At 45.9% G+C, this 25,508-nt stretch overlaps 1 protein-coding gene across 1 annotated transcript in view; it reads left to right on the top strand.

The window, feature by feature from the left end:
- The window catches only part of LOC147141480 (Krueppel-like factor 6), a 79,221-nt gene that overhangs the window by 28,816 nt on the left and 24,897 nt on the right, over window positions 1-25,508 (top strand). Inside the window, exon 4 of the mRNA XM_086042181.1 lies at window positions 18,280-18,394. Within this exon, the coding sequence (XP_085898307.1) occupies window positions 18,280-18,394 (115 nt within the window). The remainder of the gene's footprint in view (window positions 1-18,279; window positions 18,395-25,508) is intronic.

Genomic DNA, 25,508 nt, shown 5'->3' with positions numbered 1-25,508 from the left:
TTTTAAGAATCAGCGCGTGGGCGGAGTCTTGGCGATGGCACGGCCGCTTTGGAGCGGCTCGTCATCGCGAGTGTGCGCATGTCACTTGATTTGTCACAATTTTGAAGCCTCTTTTTGGACGGTTTACTTGGCATTTTTCTGCAGTGTGTGTGAAATTTCCCAGACATTTGTGATCACTTTGCAGCGACTTGAAACAGATCCACTTTTTGGTGATGAAGTATTGTTACAGTGTGTTTCAATGTGATTCGAGTGTTTGTGAGGTCGTTGATGGCTTGAATTGTAAAAGCTCATTTTTGTGTGTTCCAATATGTTCATAGTGGTGCCTGTCAATGTAGTCAAAGCACTATTTTTATCCCAAAGGAAGTCTTCAAATCACTCCCTTTTATTTGAGGCTAGCTTTATTTCTGTTGGCCTTCAATGTCAGCAGTCCGAGGTGGTGTGGTCCTCAAAATCAATAGCGATCTTGCCCCGTCATCGACGACTAATGTCTGGAGGTTTGCAGCGGAGGAATGTGTCAGGTAGACGGCAACTCGTTTCGGAGATTACGTCCCGCAGCAAAATCAGCCCATTTAGGCTAATATGCCATAATAGGCCCTAATATGCGGTAATATGCTATACGCTACGCCACATTATGTTTATGGCGGCAATAACGTAAGGCGAGCCGGCGCGTGAGAAATGAGCTGAGAGACGTTAGCCGCCGCCGCTATCAAAGTGCGCTAATGGCTCCATACATTCACTCCTTCACACCTTCTCCGCGCGCCCTCGTCCAATAGGAGCTCGGAACAACAGCGCGCCGGTCCGGATATCGACGTCGCCGCCAGGCACGCATTTCGTCTTCATGGATTTTGTCATCAGAGCGGCGCTCCGCAGCTGAGGCCCCGGATCGACTGGGGTTCCGACGGCGGCGCCCGACGATCGCTCGCGTGCTTTTCCGTGAAGCGGGGACGGGGTCGAGGCGTCGGGGGGGATGCGAGGAAATGCCGTCAAGCTGCCGCGTGTGGATGCTTGTAGTTGCCTTCATTAGCGCTAAAGATCCAACATGGTGGACCGAGGGCGCCGGCGCGGTGATGGATGGCCAGTGGGTTACCCTGACACCCAGCCGATGGCAAAATAGCAGTCCGACAATCGTGGGCTTGTTTATTAAGTGTGACTCTTAAATAAAAAAGTAAGGTGGCAAAACTCTTATTAACTGTGTGCTTTTATTTTGAAGGCCTGACTTTGGACAAAATGTGCTTAGGCCAATGTTGCCCGACTGTTGCCAAGCAGACTGGGAGACTTGTTTCCAATTTTTCAAATTCTTTCTTTTTGAAAAGGGACAGTATAGATGAATTGGCATTTGAATAAATGTTTCATAATTTTACACGCATCAGTTCCAGCAAACGAAAGGCCAAGTCTCGCTTTATTTTGGCGAGACGCAAACCAAGCAGATGTACAAAAACTGGGGCAAAATTTCAACAAGAAAAGTCGTTGAAAAACAAGTCCTACAAAATCCGGGATGATTGCGACCATATTTTGGGGTGGCTTTCGGTCACGGGTTTGGTTCCCGGCAGTGCTGCCGCCAGCCCCGAGCGACTGTAGCGACCCGATGGCAAATCAGCCGCCGTCTGTGAATGGCACCGCAACGCGGGAAATGTCATCCGTATTAAATGTCCCGTTGGGGTGGAGAGCCCCGCCGCTGCGTGTCCTGCCCGGGGCGCGCGGGTCAGCGTGTTAATAGATAGCAAAGTAGCTCATTAGCATTGAGTACGCAGGTCGCACACGCCGGCGAGAACATTTCAACTCCGCTTACTGGCAAACGTTGGATTGGGGGCATCGTAAACGTCATTTGTTCGCCGCCCGTGTCATTGTTTGTAAAGTGCTTTGTTACAGCTCTAGCTGTTATGAAATGCGCCATATAAATTAAATTGTATTGTATTGTATTAGTCGTAAAAAAGCAGAACGTGCGGACACTTCATTAGGTACACCAGCCGATGCCGTTCTGCCTTTGCTGACATTCTAACGCTCAACTCGACACGTTGATTTCCACCGTGTAAAGCACGGCTCACCATCAAGGGTGCTTTCAATATTGGTCAAAGAAAAAGAAGTCCACCACATACATTTAATAGATCATTTTATTTTGCGGTTGATGCATTCAAATGTAATTCTTTTTAACCCTACATAATACCTTTTTAAAAATGATGAATTGAAATAATTACGTATTTTTTTCAATTCTTTCCTTTTATTTCATCAAATGATTGGTATTAGTAAATTGAAAAATACATTTGATTGCATTCATTTGAAATGATACAATTCAAAAAATCGGAATGAATAATTTCTGGGCAGCGTGCGGGAACCTTTTCATGTATTTCACAAGGCACGCACACGCCCGCTTGTGTTGTTGCGTGTCACGCCTGACGCGAAGTTGGCGGCGCATGCAGACGACGACGACGTCCTCTGCGGGACGACGCCGTCATTTCTGACATTTGCCGCAGTTTTATCTGCTGAGCTTTGATCTTTTGTCATTTGCGTGAAATGGCGGCGCCATAAATTAGGACGTCTCCTGCCAAGGTGGCCGCGGCATCTCATTAGGGGATTTAAATTTGACTTCTTTTGGGGTGACCTTTAAGACGGACAGTTTGATTTTTTTTTTTTTTGATTTTTTTGGCTAAACAAGAAGTTAAATTGTGTGAGAAAGTTGTGGAACCAAAAGGCCCCAAAAGTAATGTCAAGACAGAGTTTTATGGCTTGCAAATTGACAATGTACTCACGTTGCATTTTTTTTTTTTGTCCAAGTCAAACCATCTGTAAGTTGTTTATTTTCAGTGTAATGTTGTAAGTGCGGTTTGAAATGAGATAAAAGTGTTTTGGCATGGTACCGCTGTGGGTTTTTATATTCGTCAACTCCAATCCGTCATATGTGCATTGCTCACACTAACATCAAGGCTGCAAACAGAAGTGGAACTAGTTGACAAAAGTACCGCCAGTGTTGCCACTCGTTTTCCCGCTGTATTTAGCTCAGCTATTTTTGAGAAAAGATGACTTGAGACTTTCAACAGGCAAAATGAGTTGGACCATAGTTTTGCGGAAATGAGTTTTACTCCTTCCGGTTGGTTCCTTTTCAGAGCGGTGGTGTGTCATTTTCTTATGTGCTAGTTTGTTTTATTCCGATTGTGTGTTTATAGGGAGTTTTTGAACAACAAAAAAACACGTTTAAAATCAATTACAGTATATGATGAGAAGCCTGGTGGACGAAAAAAAAAAAAAAAAGTTGGCCCTGTTTTTCTTCAAAAAAAAATCATGTCATTGCCATTTGCTTTTTCTATAAGTGAATTGAAAAAAAACGGCATTCAAATCAGAAATGCTATTTTTCCGAAAGGCCAAATCTGCCTCGCGGCGCCGCCCGAGAAGCCGATCCGGGTCCCTGTGTTGACTGTAAATGCATTTTCTGTTTACGTTGCAGGTGACAATTTGAGCTGCGATGGAGCTCAATTGCCTAAAAAGCTCGTTAAAGCCGGATAGGGCAGCTGAGAGACAGCCAGCGGGAAACGGCGGTATGGAAAGGGGGAGAAGGGAAAAAAGCTAATTAAATCAGCGTCGGGGGTCGTGGTGGGCCGTAAAGATTAGCATTATGGCCTCCATTACCCCGGCTGATTGTTTATGGGTGCGGGGGAGGAGGGGGGGGACGCCACCAAATTGCTTCGTCGTGCCCGTTTTGCCAACCTCGGACGCTTTTCGCCGTCGTAAAGTGGAAGCGCAGGAGGTGACTAAACGCCTCCCCTCTGTTATATGATGCTTGTGGCCTCCAGAACGTATAGACGCCGTCATTACGCCGCCCATCAAGCCGGCAGCCACACGCTGACTTTTCACGACTAAAAAGTTCAACGGCAACTTTGAGGGCCTTTACATCCCCCGTGGAAGGAAAAGATGGCGCTACATCAGACGGGACGTTTGCAGACGAGGTGGACGGACGCTGGTAGAAAGACGCGTTGGTCCCTGTATCAAAAATTCAAACTCATTTGGATGTCAGTGACGACGTTTACATGGCCCTTTCAAAATATTGGCACTATTCGGGGTTTTACAGGCCATGTAAACGTGCGCAAAAAAACCCGAATGTGCTCGTACTCAGGCTTTTATAAACCCGAATAAGACCCCTGGGGTTCCCGCCGTTGAACGCAACATTGGTTTGTGTTTTGTTACGCCATTTTTTCCGCTGACAATTTGAGAAAAAAAAAATCCTCTTTTTCAACAAAGGGATGGAAATCAAAACTTGTTTTTTTTTAGACTTTACATAGAGCTGATCGGATGGGAAGATATTATGCAAAATCGGTGATCGCCGGTAATTTCATAATTTGACAACTGATCAATGATGTCATTGATCGGAGCTGCAAAGTAAGACATTGCAGCAAACAAGCTGGAAATAAATCGGTCCATCTCCTGATCAGATTGCTGATTGGTTACCGTTTGTTTTAAACTCGCTGATCGGCCAAAATCCCGATCGCGTCAAGCCTAATGTTTTTATAAATCCGATTCACCGAGGAATAGACAAAAACAATCGACAGATGAATTGATTATGAATTGAAACGATGGTTCGTTGCTTGGTAATGATGGCGATCACCGATGGCAAAAACCGTTGGCGTCCGCTGTTGCTAAATTGGACGTTGAGGACTGGAACAAAGATGGCTGCCCGCCCCCCGTCTGGCCGCGCGCGGTGACCTTCTGTGTCTTGTCTTCATATTGAACATATGTAACAATGTTTGTCATAATATCAAGTTAATAAGCTTTACAATAAGACAACATCCGCGGGGAGACTTTTTAATAAGAACGCCGGATTGTCTTCGATTACTTAATCCTGCACGGACGGCCTTGCGCTGTTTGTCCAGCCAGGTTGGGAAAGGGTTGCCATGGCGATGTGCGCCGCGCGCACACACACACACACACACACCTATGCACACGAACACACGTTTCCACTCACACACAAACATACATTGACACTCTTGTGTACACGCTCAAACACACCCACACGCATGCACAAACAGACACGGACATGCACTTTGACACACACTCAGACGTACACGCGCACACACAGATAGACACATGCACACATAAACACTCCTTATTGAGCGCGCGCACACACACACAGGCCCGTGGTTGGGTGGGGCTTGGAGCCGTCGGCCGGAACACACTGCGTCTGCTTTGTAAATATGCGCTAATGAGCTAGCCGCTAATTGCGCTATGTGACGCGAGCTCATTAAACCCAACACTACCTTGCCCCCCCGTCGCCATGACGACCACCCTTCCTGGGTGCTCTGACGGCGGCTCCATTCCATGGATGCAATTATTAATGAGGCCTAATGATGACGAGGGAAATTCCATATTTTTGTCTTTAATTTCATGTAAGTTTGACAAAGCCGTCATGTTGTACACGCATCGACTTCCGATATTTGCCTCCAGCTGGGAATGGATTGCCGTGCGCCCGTCCGTGCGCGCGTCGTAGTATCGCGACGTGCATATGTAACGTTTGACTTGATAACTCATAAAAGTGTGCCGTGACTGAGAAGTCACAAAATGGCTGAAAAATAAGAATAAAGGCACGCGCCGCCGGCGGAAGATTGATGACCACGTAATGAATCAAAGATGTTGGGCAAACTCTGCCCTCTTCTCACTCTGATGAATTTGTCCTCCATGGAAATGAGGAGCGGGACGTGGCCTCTTTTTTTTTTTTCTTTTTGTTCACCTCTCACCCGGTGCGTCATTTCACTTTTATGCGTGTCACAATGGACGTAGGGGGCGCTGTGACGCGACGCGCCATGAGCGATTCGCCCGTCGCGTCCGAATGGGAGTTGCCCGTTTGCCATGCGAGAAACCTTTTTTAATCTTCAGCTCAAATCTTGTAAATTGCGGCCGGTGAAATACGAGCTGTGCTGGGTCGGCGTTTCATTTTGTTGATGATGAGGTGCGCTCTGACTTTGATGACTTTTGTCTGGCGGGCCCTCCTCGTCCTGTTTTAGCCCCAAACTTGATCTCCTTTGCATTTCATCTGCTTTCTGTCACGCTTTTCATTTGTTTGCTGTCAGCGATGTCGTTGGGTCGTCGCTCTCCGCACCGTTAGTGTGCGTGCGTGCGTGCATACACGTTTGTGAGTTAGCGGGTGTGTTTGTGAGAGAGCGTGTGTGTGTGCGTGAGCGTGTGTGTGTGCATATGTTCCATACACTTGCACTGGCAACAACACAGTTGTTGTTGTCACCGCGTGTTTGCGCGCTGGAAGACATTGGGTGCGAGTGGGTGCGCTCGCCCGGGACTGGGCGCGGTGCGGGTCAGGAGTTGTTTGGGTGTGTGAGGGTGGGGGAGAACATTTTTCCAACATCTGCAAGCAGGCCCACTCCCACATTCAGGAGATTCCTGAAAGAGTGTCAGAGTGTGTGTGTGTGCGTGCGTGAATATAGTGATGCGCTCAGTGTAGGAAATGAGATCCTCTCTGGTGGTGTCGGGGGATGAAGTGGGAGGGGGGGAGGGTGTTGATGTTGGTCATATTGGGGTGGATTTCAATTAGTTTCCCTTCAGAGTCGGCGAGTAGCTGTCGTGCCGGGTCAGCGGGGAGGCGACGAGGAAGGCCGAGGAGTCGACTGGCGGGCCGCCGCGTGACAAATGTCCGGCGGACGGGAACGTCATCGCTTCCCGGGAATGAGCGGAGATGGCCGTCCTCCCCTCCCCTCGGCCCGCCCGCCAACGGATCCCGCCATGGCGTCGCCCGTCGTCGTCGTTCACACATGAGCGCGCGACTCCGAAATCCACAACGCGAGCGGCGGACGTGGCAAGTCATCAAGGCTCTCGCGAGTCCCGCAAAACCGGCGCCTTGCACGACAGAAATCTACAAAATCGAAAAAAAGAAATCGTCTACACGGTCAAAAAAAAGAAAAGAAAAGACATGCTTGGTTGGGTACATGTCAGATAGTGAACGAGATCACTTGGCATTTCTTCATATCCGCAGCACTTAACACATTTGAAATCCATTGAGTAAAAAAAAAAAAAAAAGGAGAGACATGCCATTGAAGAGGACGTGCTGTATGATTTGGGGTGTAACAATTCACTCACTCCGATTCGATTTTCAGTTCCCAATTTTGATTTGATTCGATTTTTTTTGTCAAATCTTTTTTTTTTCCAAATTGAATGACTCATTTTAAAACCTGATTTTTTTATTCTTTTATTTTAACATCTACATTTTTATTTTAACATCTACATTTTGTAAATTTACAAAAACAAAACTTGAGCGTGAACTAAGAATTTTGACGGTTTTGCTTCATTTTTTTTCTCTCATCAGTGTTTGTTGGTGCCAGAAGTAAACATGAAAATAAAGGAACGTACAATAGATTTGTCATTACAAATCTTTTTGTGATCAAAATTTGGATATTCGCATTTTAAGCAGTTTGAATCAATTTTAAATAGATTTTCGATGAATCGTTACATCCCTACCACGCTTAAGTAGAAGCCACGTAGCCCATAAAAAAAAAAAACATCGGGTGATTTCTTATTGTGTGTGTCTCCATATACTGTACGTGTGTGTGTGTTCTTGTGTGTGAGCGCATACTAGAATGTACTCTATGTGCATTTGAGAATGCATATGTGTGTGTGTGTTTGTGTATACAGTATGTTAGATCATGTCTGAGTGTGTGCGCGCGTGTGATAATACATTCTTTGTGTAAGTATTTGCGTGGGTGTGTGTGGATTTGTTTTCATGAGCATGTGTATACTTGTGTGCACGTGTTTGTGAATGAAAATGTTTGGGGATTTTGATACTAAATGAATTTGTAAACCCCTTTTTAAAAACAAACAAAACAAAAAAAATGTCATCATGAGGTGTTGTAATTTACTTGAATGAAGTGACGCAATTGTAAAATGAGGCTTGAAAGTGTTGCCAGGGCTTGAGCGTTAGAATTTTTGAACGGAGTCGGTTTCGTAACGTAACGAAATGCGCGTCCGCCGGACGTCGATTGGCAACGCGATCAAACAAAAGGCGACCTCCTCCAAATAATCCATCTCGTCGTTTACGAGCCAAATTCAATTAGCGCACCTCCGTCACGGTCGCCCTCATTCAAAGTGCGCAAGGTCGAGAGGCGGGAGGCGGGGTGCGCTCCGGTCCCGCCCCCACCCCGCCGTTAGCCCGCGCCCTTTGACCTCCCGCCCAAACATCTGGACGTGCTCCGCCTCGACAGGCGGCGCATAACTCATGGGCGGAATGGAGCGCTCGCTGCCTTAAACGCAATGTAACACGGCGGCGGCGGCTTGCTAAAGTCAACACACCCCTGATGTCACGCTGGGTGTTTGTGGTGTAAAATAAAAGAAAGCAATTGGAGATTTTTTGTGACCTTTGACCCATACAAAGAAATAAAATGAAGAATTAATATTTGTTTATATGGATGGCTGTGTTCACAATTAAAGTGGAAATCAACCCAAACATATTTTTTTTGAAGAATATGTTCCCATCAGGCCCACTAGTTGAAACACGGCATTCTGAAGAAATATTGCGCTTGTGGAATATGAGTAAGGAGCAAAATGCACCCGTTTTTAGCCATCTCGGGGGGGTGGCCATTTTGTCAATTTTTTTCGACTGAAGATGACATCACAGATGCTCAGGGCTCAGATAACAACCAATCACGGCTCACCTGTTTTCTGCAGAAAAATGTGATGTCATTTTCAGTCGACAGAAGTGACAAAATGGCAAAAAACGGGTTGATTTGCTTTTATTCCACAAATGCAACATTCATCAGAATGCCTTGTTTCAACTAGTGGGCTTCCAAATAACATATTCTTGAAAAAAATGTTTGGGTTTTTTTATGCAAGTTTTTCAATGTTTTGTTTCCTTATTTAATGACGGCTTTTGAAAAGATTTTTTTTTCAGTAGAATATATTCTATTGGTATTTTGTATTAAGGACTTATTTATTTATTATTATTTAGAGGATATACAGAAAATACTTTTGCGTGAAAGACAGCAAACTCAAGAAAATACAAATACCAGCAACGCTGTAGTTGAAACAATTTGAAACAATTGTTTCAATTTTCTCATAAAAAAATCGCAACCAATAAAATAGTTGAATGAATAAAAATGCGGACCGCCCCAAGCAATTTTCAGCCAATCAAATGAACGTGCACTTCGTTTTGCCCTCCAAGTCAATAGGGGGCAGCGTAGCGACGAAAGGCTGATTTATAATCTCCGAATGGAGCCGAAGGATGAGCAAATGCTAACTTCCTTAGCATGAGCTTCTCTCATCTTGGCTGGACCGACTCACGCGAGCGAGCGCCTCAGCGTCGCCGCTATTATGGGATGTCGTTTGAGGCCATCGTTGCACCGCGCCGTTTAGGACCCTGAGGCCACCGAGAGCCCTCACGGACGTCTGATGAGCTCTCGGCCGACTGAGTGCCGCGTCGTTAGCGTGCTCTAAGATTGCTCGTTTGTTGCGCCATAAAAGTGTCGCCTGCCTACTAAAAGCAGAATGATGGCCAATATCGCACACTGAAGGAAATAAACACGGCAGTTGCTAAAGTCTTCAAAACATACTTTGCAGGGGAAACTAAATCAACAAAATCATCTTTCGAGGACGGATTATGTTTTAAAGTAGGGTTTCAAGACAGGGTGGGGTTGAAAGTAGGGTTTTAAAACAGGGAAGGGGTCAAAATGTGGTTTACAGCTCGGAGGTTCAAAGTAAGGTTTCAAGACAAGGGTTAGGTTCAAGACAAAGTCAGGGTTTCAAATAAGGGTGAGTGTTTGAGTTTTGTGGCTCGAGGCTCAAGCCAGTGTCAGGGTTTGAAAGTAGGGTTTCAAGATGATGCTTAGGAGTTCAAAGTAAGGTTTGAAGCGTGACGGCTTGAGAAATAGGTTTTTAAGACAAGGTCGAGGTTTCAAATACGTGTTTCAAACCAGGATTAGGAATTTAAAGTAGAGTTTTATGGAGGGTTTGAAGCGAGGACTGGGGAGGCAAAGTCGTGTTTCAAGGCAGCTTTGTGCTTTGAAATGAGGGTTCGAGGCTCAAGCCAGTGTGAGGTTTGCGCCACATAATCCACATGTGCTTGTGATCCAAAGGCAACATGTGCTCTTCATTGGGGGGCATGCTGGGGACGCCGGCCCACCTGCCAGGACAAAACATGCCCCCCCACCCCAACCCACACCTTGGGTTGGGTTTCGAAGTCGGATTTGAAGCCTTTGTTTGGGTTTCAAGACGGGCTTGGGGTTTCAAAATAAGGTTTAAAGATGGCTTTAGTGTTCAAAATCCGCTTTCGGGATAGGGTTAGGCCTTGAAGCTAGAATTTGAGTTTCAAATTAGGCTGAAAGTTTGATGTTTCAAGGCAAATTTACAGTTTCTGTGTAGGGTTTTCAAAACCAAAGTTTCCAATTCCATTGTCAAGTTGTTTCAACATGTTCAGCTCTGGCTCTCCTCGTGTTCCCCCGGCAGGGCTGCAATGACTCCAGTCCAACATATAGGTCACATACATACATGTTATGATTCATATTGCCACACACGTGTGCGCTGGCGACGTATGGGCGAGACCTCCGGGTGAAATGTCCGAGTGGGGGTCTCCTCCTCGTCTGATGCCCCCTTTACTGGAGGGCATCTCACCAGCGCTCAACCAGTAAACAAGGCACTTCCGTCCAGCCGACGGGCCTCATTTGCATATGCGCACGTCCAACACTATTCATGCAAACAAAACATACGTTGCATACAATCGTCGCAATGTGCCGTCCACTCGCGTCGCAGCGTGCAAGGAAACCTCGCTTCTTTGGAAAGGCCCCGACATCACTTTCACCAATCGACATACAATTGGGGCGTGGGAGTGGGGGTGGGGGGGTTGCCTGTTTGACGATTACAAGAAGACGCACAAAAAAGCCTCAAGAACCCATGCCCAGAATTGAACAGGAACTCGGCCATTTTGCTTTCAAGAAGCTATTTTGGGCCGAATTCCAGTAAATCTGAAGTTTGATTGTTTTTGTTTTTTAATGAGCTCCCATCACCATTTTCATAGTTAGACACAAAACTGGACGCACAAGAAAAATGTCAACGACCCATTACGCAGGAAGTCGGCCATGTTGCTTTGAAGATCACATCCTGTGGAAAGTTCGAAAACAAAAATGCGCCGTTTTCACCAATCAACATGAAAGGACTTGACCGTCATGACGGCGCACAAAAAAGTCTCGAGGACGGATCAAAATTTTGCGATAGTTGAAGTCGGAAAGGCCAACGCAAGCTCGTCTGAAATCACAAGCGGACCGGCCCATAGGCGGGTACTATTTTTAACGGACGGCGGAAGTGTACCGCGGCTGTGGGACCGTAAATTTTGAGTTAAATGCCCAGCTCTGGTTATGCTCCAGTAATTGAAAGCGTTGTCGCGGTTACCGACAAAGCGTAAGGCCATCATCACAATTAACGTGTCGCGTTTCGGCAGGGCAGCGATGAGATAAATGGGAACCACAGAAGAAGAAAATCCATGCGGCCATTAAGCCTGTGGGTGGGTTGTGGGGCGTGAGGGATATATAGAAAATTGCCAGTTTTGGTCCTAATCTTATGAGAAGTCGTGGATGCAGTGGCAGTTTGTAGCATGTGCGACGTGCGCCCGCACACAACCATCGGCACTGGCAGTAGACTAGGTGAGCGTACCTAATGAAGTGTCCGGTGAGTGTATGAGTGGCGTCAAAGATACTAGACGCGTTTTTTCCGAAAAACACATTCAGCGTGGGCTGAAATGAAAGGCGAGCTGGCTAAGCTACGCTTTGCCCTCCGAGGCGGCGGCGCGACGCATATTCCGCTCCCCGTACGAGTCCCCCGACGGGTTGGTGCGAAAGCGGCCGGCGGTGAACAAACGGCTCCGACGCCGTCTCATATATTACACACATAAAAAGTCATTAGCCTCAGCGGAAATCGATAGCTGACGCGGCGGAGATGAAGAGACCCCCGTGCGTTTTTCTGGGTCAGCTTACAAAAGGAGCACCGGTCGCAAATGATATCATTTTTTTTTCTTTTTCTTTTTTTACAGCGGACGGTCGACGGCAAGGCCGGCGGGTCGATGGCCCGCCGTGTTTAAAGCTGAGCTATGGCCTCGCTTGCAACGTCTCGCTCGGCGTGGATGTCCGCGCCATTGATTGAACACGGCCGCCACGCCCCCGAGCGCCATTACGGGGGGAGCAATTTTCTCTTTTGAAAAAAACCTTATATTATCATAATATAAGGGAAAAGTTGTAATTTTATGAAAAAACTCATGGGAAATATGAGATACTCAAATGAATTAATCTGAAAACAATGAAAATATAAGGAAAATTTTGAAAAATATTCATGTATCGCATAAGACTAAAAGAACATTTTATGGAGAAAAAAAAACTAATGAGAATATTTAAAATAATCTATGATTTTTTTTTATAGAAAAAAGAACTCTGAATAGTCTGAAGGGGGCAATTGGAAACATTTATTTAAAAAAAAGATAATATGGATGCAATGAAAAATCGAATAAAAAAAAATATATAAAAGTGATTTCGAAAAATCAGTCTAGAAGAAAACACTTTTTTTTCCTGGAAAAAGAACTCAGGATATCCTGAGGGGGGAAAAAGCATTTTTGAGGGAAAATTTGAGGGGAAAAATACAACCTTTGTAAAAAATGAAATGCATTTGGGACTTCACATTTTTCTCTTGTTAGCATTTAGCGGCGTGGCTAACGCTATGTAGGCTATTTGCTGTCATTAGACGCTCCGAGCGTACCTAATGAGGTGTCCAGTGAGTGGATTTTTTTGTTTCCACTCTCAATCATATTTTCCTGGAAATGAAGGTGGAGCTGGCTAATGAGAATGGATGTGGCTGCCCGGGCCGCCGTTTCCATGGCGCCGGCGCTGCCGCCGCAATGTTTTGCGCTGTTTGTGAAGCTTACCGAGAAGATTGTGTTGCCGTTTGTTTTTGGTGGCCATCTGGACGCAAGCGAGCACTCGCGTCCACATCGGGATCCTTCCCTGAGGAAATCTGCCTGTTAAGCCTAGCGCAAACAATTGCTTACGTTTGTACTCCATCCTATTGTTGAGGATTCTATTTTTACAGCCCGAGCAAGCGGTCAAATTGCTTCGTCGGCCCGTTTGAGAGTTTTGGCCCAGTCGGAAATTCAACCGCTTGTGCAGGTGTGTTTATCCGGCTAAAAATCCATGTTGGGTTGTCAAAATTGGCTTGGTAGCAGCCCCTACATTTTGAGAATTCAGCGCCCCCCGTGGAGCCAATATCATACGGCAACATGAAATTTGGCCATAATGTCTTTCATCATGAGCACACCCACAAAAAAGTCTCAACAAGCCAACAAGCAATGTGCCATTTTTGGTTGGAAGCCACATTTGATCGTTATTCGTAGCATTTCCAAAAATAATCATTCAGACCCTGAAGCAAGTTTGACTTAGCAACTTGAAATTTGGTAAGCATGTCTATCAAAAAAGTCATAATCCAAAAGACAGGGAGCGGTTTTCTCATTGACAGTTAATGGATCAAACAGTCCGTTTGGGAATGTTTCAGGGAGAAAACAACATGAGGCGCGCACACGCCTGCGCACGCGCACGCACACACACACGGGCGGACAAGCCTGTGGCTGGTGCATGAGCTGACAGTAGAGGCCACATATCCGGCCTGATTCCCGACACAATGCCTCCATTGCTCTGGTGAAGTCATTCAGAAGAGGCAGGAGGGGTGGGGGGCGGCTACGGTGGTGATGTCGAGGGGGGGGCCATCACGTAGCACCCCGACATCAGCGCTCATCATCACCCGGTTCCTGCTGAGTGCGTGGAAAGCGCCCAATCGGGAGGGAGCGCGGCGGCTGACAGGAAGTGAGGCTCGCGGCTGCGGGAATTTGGGGTGCGTGTGGGGCCTCCAGGATGATGTCATCAAGATTGATCGACAAGTTGATTCCACAACTTTTGGACACCCGGCAACTGTTGTGGGGTCGTTCCTCTCAGGGCCAAAATAAGAACGTGTTACTACATGTAAGAGGTTCACGAATATTTGGTTAAAAAGTTCCTGCAACTGAGAAACGTAGCAAACAAATTAATCAACAAGTAAAAAGTTCCCCATTTATTTCTTTTATTCCATATTACACATTTCATTCCACACTACGTCCTCTATTCCCCATTGCATCAGTGGGTATGCTTTACATCTTCACATCACCATTCCTACAGCAAGATTTTCCCCACATAACATCCTTATTACACATTAGATCCTTTATTCCACGTTACCTGTACCTCTATTTTTCCATGTTACGTCATTTTGTCCAAATAACATCGTCTAGTCCACCTTTTTGTCCTTTATTTCACATTACATGTATTATTCCATATTACATTATTTTCTCTATATGAAATCGTTTATTCCACTTTGTCATTTATTGCACATGGCATCCTTTATTCAACATTGCACATTCTATTCCCCAATTCATCACTTTTTCATCACAATTTATATGACGTTACGTTTGCACAACCTCAAATCAATTATCAGCCATGTTATATTTGATTCTCTTATCACAACTTTAATTTCACATTGCCATCTTTATTCCATATGACATCCTTTAGGCCGCTTTATCCCATGAGAGGCGTTGTTGTCCTGAAAATGTTGCTATCATTCCAAATTGTGCAACCGCGAGTGACTTTAGAGGGTCACACACACACGAGCGCGCGCACACATACATACGCACTACAAAGCCTTCATTTAATCATCTTGTGTGTGAAACACACACGCACGCACACACATTGTTGTGTGTGTGTGCGTGCGTGTCCTGCAGTTGAGAGGCAGCATTCTTGCGAGACGACACAGCGAGGCTTCTTGTGAGGGGCGGCCCCTTTTCCTCCTCTTGACTTTGCTCACACCATCGCTGACCACAAGCACCCCCCCCCCCCCACCCCCAAAACACCATACAGCAGCGACACATCACTGGACAGAAGAAAAGGAATGAAAAGTTCTTTATGTGGCCGAGGCACATCCAGTGCAGTGTGTCCTTTGACGGAGCACACAAGGGGGGTCGGAGTCGAACCGAGACCCGGCAGACGCCGTCCAGCCACAGAGGCGCCGCATCATCGCGCTCTCAGGCCTTTCTCCAAACTTTGTGGGGACAGCATAGCTTTTATTCCATCATTAAAGCTTCTTTTCTAAATGGTACATTACATCCTTTATTCCATCTTAAAACTTTTGTATTTTAGCATCTATTCTATATTACAGAATTTTTTCATTCTTCCACGTCACATCCTTTCATGTGTTACGCATCGCATCCTTTATTCCACATGACATCCTCTATTCCGCATCTCCTCCTTCGGTTACTGTGCATTGCATCCTTTATCCCACTTTACATTCTTTATTCCACGTTGCGTCCTTTATCCCACTTTACATTCCACATGATATGCTTTTGTATGTTGTATATTGAACCCTTTATTCCACATTACAGCTTCCATTCCACATGACATCCTTTTACATGCTGTACCTTGCATTCTTTATTCCGCATCACATCCTTTTGGGTGCTGCGCATTGCATCCTTTTGATCCCTTGCATTGTTTATTCCACATTATGACATAATGTTGTCTGCATTGCATCTTTTGTTTCACATTGCATCCTATTTTACACATTAGCACACGGTTCTTTTCTCCCCGTTCTCTTGTCCACACAGAATCCCTTGTTGTACATGACCTCCTTTTATTCCACCGTTGATGGACGACTTTATTCCTCATTCTTGTGTCATGCCTCATGTAGCACGTCCCCCTGTGCACTCGGTGAGACAAGCCAGGAGTTTCTCGGTGGTGCTGAATGAAAGCATTCTTGACTTGATGCTGGATGACTTGATGGGACAAGAAGAGATAAAGAAAGAGCTTCAGACAAAGAAAAAAAAAAGAATTCTGAAAGCCCCCCCATCCCAGCTCTGCTGGGAGCTCCGACAATCAGAACATTGACAAAGCGGAGACATTTCTTTCCACCAAGAGCCAAAACATTCCACTTCCTGCCCTCGTCTTTTCCTTTTCGACGCTCTTGTGTGGGACATTTCATAGAGGCAGTGAGAGAACATAACATCGGATAAAAGTAGTGATACATGCGGCCATAAAAGCTGACTTTGTGCGTGTGAATGGGACGACTGTGGAAAGTCACGAGATGGTGCTCGCAAAGCTCGCGGCTGACCGCACACGCGCAAAAGATTCATTTTCATCCACAGCTTATGAACTGAAGAAGGGAATTCATCAGCAGCACCATGTCCACGGAAATTAGCCGCAAACTGTTTACAATCCTCTTGAATTCGATTTGTCATCGGCTTGTTTTTATGAAGTACAAGATTATAGAGTGCAACTTTTCAGACGTCAACGCTTGTTTTATCCCACATCATTTTGTACATTTTTCACATCCGGTTGTCCACAAGCCATCATGTATTCCACATCAAATTTTTAGTCGAGTTGCATCCACAATGCTAACGCGCTACCATGGGAGTGCGTCGTGTCGGCGGCGGCTGCTAATGTATGGACGGCGGGATGCTGTTCTCGCGAGTGCAGTAGCGCCGCTGTGACTCCCCGCTGCAGTTTTGACACAGCCACTTAGCCGCTTGGTCGTTTTTGCACTCGTCTCGCCTGGAGTGGATTTAGAGTGTGACATCATCCCCTCTGCCACAGCGTGTGTGTGCTAAAATATGATTTTTTTCTTTTTTTTTTTTTTTTAATAGAGCCGCGCGTGTGTAATTTGTGCGGGCCACTCCATGACATCATGGCGGACGAGTTAATCATATCAAAGTTTCATAGGATGAGTCACTTAAGTGCAGGATTCCCACTCGGATTCCAAAAATGAGCGTCTGACTGCACGGGTGACATCGCGCTGCCATTACAAACGCGCTCAATAGAGTGGAAAATGACACACAACAAGTGGAACATTTCACATGTTGTGATTTTATGATCCAGTACAAAATATTATTTAAATGGTCTTTTTTTTGTTTTGTTTTGAGAAAAATGTGTCAGGCTTCACTTTTGTATTTTTAATACGCGTTGAATAAGTTTGTATGCTTGACCTTTTACGCATTATTTGCTTCATTCCACATTGCGTTCTTTTGTTCATGTTACAAATATTCATTTGTACATTTGCATTTAGATCATTGCTGGTTTACACATTCAATCTTTTATTCCACCTTATGGCATTTTTTTCTTCCATATTTTTATTTGCTTTGCAACCTTTTACTCCACCTTACAGTCTTTATCCGTCATCCTTTTGCATTTTATATCAACTACTTGGCTAGCCGTCGCTAACGACAGCTCATCCCAGCTAGCCTTAGCTAATGACTGCTAACCAATTAGCCCCTGTGAGACATCTCATTTCCAGTTTTATTATTGAAATATTCTCTCTCCTTGTGCAAGTGTAGTAAGATAGAAAGTGGAGGTTTTTTTTGTTTTTTTTAAGCGCGAGATGTAGCGCTGCTTTCAGAGGGGCCGTTGGTCTCCAAACATATTAGTTTATGCGAGTGCCCGGAGACCAATTGGGCCTTTAATTGGAAAGTGGACTTATTGCGGCGCATTACATCATATAACCGCGCCAGGGTTATATTGCTCAAGTGTGCAAACATAATTGCGCCGGGCTGCCGTCTATACGTATGCCGCGTTTAGGTGTAAAGAAGATGTACGTTGTTCATTTCCACCGCGGTGGATTTTACAGGACTCGGCTGCGTGATTCGGGCCTTTCAAGTAAAATACTTACTTAGCTCGTCGTCAGCTTTTTACGGCGCCTCTTAAACGTTTCCCTCGGAGAACAGCAACTGATTCGACATTTTAGCTGTAATCCAAAAATATGTGCTCAATTTTGGCTAATTATATGAATCGGTATTGTAGTGCTTTACGATACCGCATCCATCCATACCTTACTGTCACATATCGATATTGTCACTGCCCAAAACGCAAAATGTACAAACAGAAATATTGTGTGCATTTTTTTTTTTTGGCCCTCAAAACATTCATTTTGAAATCAATCAATACAACACAGTTTACGGTCTTCACGTTTTTTGGGCTCATTATATATAAAGGTTAACCTAAATATCCTAATGTACCGTGACGTTTTTATTTAAAATATTGTGATTGCCTTACCTTAGTTAATTATCGTAGCTTGGACTAAAGTAAGATCCATACGGCCATGCGTTTTGCCGCGTTACCAATATCCAACACAACAGTTTCATTGTTGTTGCCAAATATATTGTAAATGCATAGTTTTCTGGGTTTCCATGCTAACGGGTCCCAAAATATATTTCCCTTTTTCATTTCCAGATTGAGATTTTCCCACTTGGAATATCCTCAGGCCTTCCTTCCCAAGGTTCCCGTTGCTGTCAGATTTCACAAAGTCACACGGGCACGTCTCCGTGATACTGGAAACAATAGCGGCGTCACATCAGCACTTCCTGCGACGCAGAAGGGTGAGTAGTGGCAGTCGGTATAGAGACGGGGGGGATGGGAAAGGAGATGCCGGCTGAGAGCCTTTCCTGGATGCCGGATGACGGATTTGCCGGATGACTCAGCGATGCGGGCTGTAAAAATGTGAGCCTATCAGACGGCGCTTTTGACCTGCCGTTCCGTCAAACGTCATCGCAAATGGTAACGGCATGAATGACTAAATAGTGCACTTGAACGTTGAGACAGTAAGTGAGGACGGACGCGAGATTTACGGGAATGTTTCAGCCTCGTAGGTCAATATCATCATGGCATAGGCTTGGTTTTTATATACAGCTTGCCAGCTAGTTTTGTCCCCTTTGGAATGGCTTTGTTGACGGTTATTCGTGCCAGAAAGGATTTGGCTTCTTGGGAGTCTCAACATGCTTAAAAACTCACAAATTCTTACAAGCGCATGTATCCTTGCCAGGATGTAGGTGGTCTCCAACACAAAACTCACCTGGTACCACCCTGCGAACGGTATGAGATTGTCAGCCCCAGACATCACTTTCAGCCATGGACACCAAATTGCTCTGTAGTAACGGGAATGCACAAATAAGTCTCAAGTAACCTGTGCCTGAAATTGAACAAGAAGCCGGCCATTTTGTTTTGAAGCAGCCCTTTCTGCAAAAGTTAGAGAGTAGGAGAAATGAGCTTTTCACACCAACGGACACAAAATTGGGTGCACATCATAACAGGATGCACAAAAAAAAGTCTCAAGGACCCGTACACCAAATTGAATAGGAAGTGGTCCATTTTGATTTGGAGCTGGAGCATTTCACACTCAACCCCGTTGACACCACGCTCGCATACGTCTCGGATATGACCTGTGCTGGAAATTGCACAGGAATTCACGCGTTTTGTTTCGAAGCAGCCATTTCAGACAAAGTCGCACCGCTGAAAATGTTGAACTCAATGAACCCCTGACACCCGTTTTACTAACGGCCATGAAATTGGCGCTGCGACTGGAATGGAGACACTGATACAGACAAACGGTTTGCATTGGTTGGTTTGGCTTCAACTTCAATTCGCAAGACGTGCCCGAGAATCGCATTGGTTACGCTAAAAAGTCCAAATCCTCTTTGAGCGGAGCTACGACTTGTGAGGGAAATTGTGTCAGGCGATGCAGATCGTCGTTTGAAACGTGGTGTGATATGAAGAGCTTTCCGTCGCTCGTTTGGCTCCACGCTTTGAACAAAACGTGCAGGACAATCTCACTCATTCGGAGAAAATCAGCCGAGAGTGAAGACGAGGAGGCTTTGATCAGAAAGAGACCATATTCATCAAAAGCATCCCGCCCACAAATAAATACATCATATCCATCACCTGAACGCGACTTTAAAGGGAACCGTGGCAGGAAAATCTCATTTCAGTCCAGCGGGAAGCGTCGCAGGCGTCTGATGGACGGCCTCGTTCGTCTGACGATGGGTCGCCCGCAAAGTGGGCGTGAGGACGTTGATGTGACTCGAGCGCCGCTAATGCGTCCCAGCGCCACTTTGATTGCGACCCGTCTCAACCTGAGCGGCAAAAAGATACGGAAGCTTTTGCTGGCCGGGCCCGCGTTGCATTGTGGGTAACGGGAGACAAGAAACAACGCCGAGAGGGGAAATCACATCTGCTGCCAGAACAAAATTGCCGCCGACGAAGCCCAGACTGGAAAAAGGCCCAACGATACGCTCCATTGTGCAACGCGATTGGAATCGGAATTGAGGTACTTCACCTTACGTAACTCCAAAAAAGAAACTCCGGTGTTGTCGCGTAGTAGATGACAGGTGTCAAACTCGCGGCCCGGGGCCCACATCCTTTTATGTGGCAAATCATGTGCGTCAACTTCATGGTTCTTGCTGAAATTGCCGTCTTTTCTCTCGGGAAGTATCCCCCCTTCTTGAAAGCGTAACCTGAAGCCGCGCCCATGCTTGAAAGCCCCAAATAATGTCTGAGAGGCGCTTCCACGGCCGCCGTAAAGCAACTCGTGCGGCAGCTGGTCCGCGGCCTGTCGAAACGACTGCGCCGTCACTCCACATGGCCGCCAGCGTCGAGATGGCTGCGGCCATTCCCCCAAGCGTCGCGGCGCTCGCACAAGGCGGCAGACGTGTAATTAGCTCTAAAATACCGCCGCGCGAGGTTCTCGGGGGGCGCCCGGGCCGGCCGCTTGGCATGCACACACAATTAAGTCCAAATGAAAAATTGATTTCCACTCATCCTGAATGGATGTTAAAACAAAGCAGGCCGTAAATAGAGCGGACGCCGACAGGCGCGAGTGCGCCGCCGCCGCTGCAGCCGCTTGTTAGCCCGGCTCGCCGGCGCATCGATCGGTCGCTGCTGTCACCGCCGTCGTCGGCGACGCGCGCAAGAAATATAATTCAATAAACACGTCAGGGGTCGGGGGGGGGGCTATGACGGACCTCGGATTGGACGCCAATATGTTCCCGCTGTTCAGCTTGTCGCTCGCTGGCGGGAGATTGATAGGGACGTTGCCTGGATGCCAGTTGGAGATTTGAAACCCTAACCCTGATGTTGACACCCTAACTTCAGATTGCGGTTTATTTTGAAACCCTCGCACAGGTTTGAAAACCCTGAAATCATCATTTGAAACCTTAACTCAGACTTGAAACCGTTGCCCCCTTCTTGAAACCAGATTTTTGGACTAAACCTCGATCGAACCCTACTTCGAAAGCCTTACCCCGATCTGAAACCCTATTTTGAAACCGTGACACCATGTCACTTTCGCAAACCGACGCGACACCAGCGCCCTTCCGGCCTGCGCGGAGGTCAGCGTGGAGGCCGACGGCGTTGGCGATCCGGGGCGAGGTGATGGCACCGCGGGGGCCCGGCAGGAGAAATGCGTCCCATCAGCCGGCGGTAGGAAAAGCCAATTAGCCGAGCTGCTCTTATGAACCTGTTTTGTCAGTTTTGACACTTCATTAAGCCGCCATGAATAATTAAGGCGCTGCACACGCCGGCTTATTGAAGGTCCACCGTCACTGTCACCGTCGCCGTTGCTGGCGACCAATCCGATCGGTGTGGTCGCTTAATGCGCCCAGCTGGGGGATTTCCACTTAAGTGGACAATTGTCAGACTTGCTGAGAAGGCATTTATGAAACGCTCAAATTGACTTCCATTTGAATCATTGATAACCTGCAATTTTTGGACATTTGTTGCATTGATTTGTAAAAGTGTCAATATTAGAATTGTCCTGATCCCAACACATGATCGGAAATCGGGGTCGATCACTTTGCTTTTAGCCGATCGCGATCGGCTGCAAAAAAATGCAGAGGTCCAAAGATGTTGCCAGATGCAAAAGCAATAGTTGAGCTGAAAGCTCGTTACAAAATGTTGACTAATTGACACTTGAAGAAGTGCATTTCATTTGGGGGATTTTAGTTTGTGTAATCATGGCAGGATACTTAAATGCCTTTTTTTTGGCATCATTATTTTTGCTTCATCACCGATACGCTATCAAATAGATTTGATTTGTAATCTTGGCTTGAAGCACAGCTGCACTAAATTGGAGCCCTATAAGAAGGATCATTTTGCGATGCCTTTATTCAAATGTTCAAGATGAAGACAGTTCCGACAATATGGATGCGCACACTTTGGTTCTTCTTTTACTGCTTTGCCAAGCCAGCTGATCGCAACTCGGGAGCGACAGATGCTCAACTTGGACTCGCATTTCGATGCCAAAAATGTGACGGGGACATCCCCAGTTGCAAGACGGCTATTATTTCCCATCTTCAGTCCCGTGACATGCGGATGGTCTCTCGACTTAAAACAAACAAAGAAGTGGTACATCAGATGACTGCAACGCCATAAAATGGCAACGACTAGGCCGAATTAAAGTGCAAAGTGAGATGAGAGCAGATGAGGCAGACTGCAGTTTATTAGTTCCGGGTTACGGCCGCCGCTTTGATTCTCCGCTAACCGGCTCGTCAGATGTTTAGAAAGTGAGCTGAGGCTTGGGAGTGCAGTCAAAGCGGCGGGTGTGACAGTGCGTCAATGGGCCGGGAGGAAACGGCCTGTCCGAAGGCGCTCCCCAGTGAAAAGCAAGTCGGGACCAGCTCTGAAAATGCTCGCTCTTGGATTAAAGGAACGTGTTCCTGATTCGAATGGGGAAAACAATGGCAACGGACAACAACTATGACATTCAACTTCATTCTTCACCATAAAAGCAACGTAAACAAGTAAGCTAACTACGGTCACATGGCCATTTAGCTAACCCATATCTGGCCAGACGTTAACGAGGCGTCATGTCGATGATGCGTTTCGACAAGACGACAACGTGATAGTCAATAGGCCTACAGCAACAAAAAGACACGCTTGACAATGTGTCAGTACAGCTAACAAATGTAAGTAGAGTTAGCCGTGGCGCTACATGCTGAAGTGGCTAATGTGCAAATATTGGTTGCGGCAGAGCAAGACTGAATGTCTTGACGCGCGACTCTCGCTTTCTGCCGCAGTAGCTTGGCACTTGAACAGGGTTGAAATTTGCTTATCACTTGCACATTTGTGACTTTGTGCAGCAAACTAAGTACAGATCATAATGACGCTACATGCTAATACTGATTGCAAAGTGGCTAAAGTGCGACTCAAGTGTGTGTCGTGACTGAGCAAGGTGGTATGGCTTGACTTGTTACTCACTTGCACCGAGTCATGACTGGACTTGCTTGACAATTAGCGGCGACTCCACTTGACTTGCCACAAATAAGTTCAGACTTGCTAGAAACTTTGCGGTTAAGACTGGAGACTTATTCGGACTTGCACACAACGTTACTGGCTCCCACCTGCGCTAATGCGACGGCGGGTTGTTTGTAGCGGGGAGCTTTCCCGCATGTCGCAACGGCGGGGAAATGCCAGGCGGGAGCGTCGTGTGCCGGGAAAATATCAAAGCCGAGAGAGTCGCTCGGTGATTGCCGCATGCGTTCGCGCGGCGGGCGACCTGGGAAAACGTCCCTGCTGTCGGCCGGGATAATGGCGGAGATGTGTTGCAACTTGGCCTCAACTCTTTTGGGCCTTGCGTCATTGCAGATTAAATGCTCACGCTTTAGTATTCACTTGGTCATTTTGACTTTTCAAGGACGAACAACAATGCCGACTTGGAATGGGATTAAATGACACTCGGCGTGAAGATGATGACATTTTGTCAATATTTGGTCAATGGATCGGAAAGTGCCATGCTCTGAAGCACTCTTAAGATTCATCCAGTTAAAACATAAAAAGCGTACAAATGTATTTGTTGTTACAAAAAACTTAACATCTCAAGTAAAAATGGAAAGCTTATTAAATAGAAACAAAATAATGTAATGTAAACAGAATTGACATCTAAGGTTAAAACGTGATATTATTATACTAATTATGTATTATACTATAGTTTTAACTTGGAAATTAAATCCAGCAAAAATTAAAATGCAAAACGTTATGTAAAAGCTATTCGGTTCAAATGTAAAATGTATTGAGTCAAAATACAAGGCATATTCCATAAAAATTGAACATTTATTTAGTGAAAATTAAATGAGAACATATAGATGTATGCATGTGTTCATTAAATAATTACAAGTAATTATTCTAGGCAACCCTTTGGCTCCATGCTTGTTATTGATCTTCCCGCTTGTGTATGATATTGGATACTTATCATTTCCTCCTGGAAGTCTTGCATGTTAATATGAAAACAAAGGCGGGCACGGGATTGATCCCAATGCCGCATGGAGAAGTCGCAGCTCAGAAAATCAATTCAACTTCCAAAGAAACATCCAAATCAATCTAAAAAATGTCTTCCGCGAATGTGCAAAAAGATGAAGTTGCGCATTGTGCATTTGTGGTGCTGGGGGCATTTCCACTGGTTGCGTCCGACTAATGAAAGTGTTCATTTTTGTCATCAGACTGGCTAATGTGGCACACTCCATCTCTCGCGCTCTCTCATGCCGTGGTCTAAATCACAGTCAGGCCTCATGTCTCAGGTGTTATTAGGAGCCTGAGCGTTTCCCCACCATGCATCACGCCGCATCTCAATCCCATCGTCAAGCTTTTGGCAGAGAATTTTAATGCGGGAATCTTTGATCTCATCTCATGTTTTTTAATATTATCACGAGGGATCGAACGCTACATACAATGCGTGTGTACAGATCTTTCCGTACGGAACATTGAGTGCAGGACAGAGCTGTGCACAATTCTTCTTCTTCTTTCTTCCTTTCTTTCCCATTTGGGAATTACATCGACGGTATCTCTGAGCAACGCGAGTGCTTCTTGTTACTGAACAAAACCATTGTATTATTCCTCTATTTCTCTCCCGTTTGGACTTTTCCGTTTAGAAGGGGCGTTCTTCAAGGCTCAATTTGAGAGCCTCTAGTTTTGTTTTTTGTTTTTTGTTTTTTTAAACTGATTTCGATAGATGAATGGAAGGACGACCCGACGGATTGTGTTAGCGAATTGAGCAAATGTGGGTTTTTTTCTTCAGTGTTTGTTAAAGGTTGCAAGCAAGAAAAACTGTTTGCGACCGTTAAAACTGTTTGCAAATGTCTTTGCAACCTTTAACGAACCCTTACAAAAAAAAAACCATTCGCTATGTGCGCAAACACTCTCAAACCTTCGCCGCTCAGTAAGATACCAGCTTTAGGATTTCACAGTGGGTATTAAGACTGTGGTAGAGTTTGAGGGTTGGATTAGGATTTCAAAGTAGGGTTTTGGCAGTTTGGGTTTCAAGCTAACATTTCCGCCCAGGGTTAGAGTTTCAAAGTGAAGCACAATCAAAAGTGATCATTATTAATTCAGCGAGATGTTTTTGTTTGCATATAGGATCACATCCGCTGGTGTACCTAATGAAGTGTCCAGTGAGGTACAGGCTGAAACAAGCTCTCCAATGGAGTAGCTGTGCTGAGAGAAAGTCAATACGGTGAACAAAACCAAACAGAACATTATCACCTCATAAAACACAGCATGTGAAACCAGCACACACACTCACACACACACACACGCACAATCTCCTGCGCGTGCGCGTGTGCGTGCGCGCAATCCCGAGACGTGACGAGCGCACCATCGGAATGGCCTGCAGCGTTGTGAGCGGGAATTAACTCGTCGTCGCTGGCTCGGTCCACACGCCCGAGGAGA

The sequence above is a fragment of the Filicampus tigris genome, chromosome 10 (assembly GCF_054856515.1).
Source record: "Filicampus tigris isolate MCC_2025a chromosome 10, RoL_Ftig_1.0, whole genome shotgun sequence".
NCBI classification, from domain to species: domain Eukaryota; kingdom Metazoa; phylum Chordata; class Actinopteri; order Syngnathiformes; family Syngnathidae; genus Filicampus; species Filicampus tigris.
This window is presented reverse-complemented; position numbering and strand designations above follow the sequence as displayed.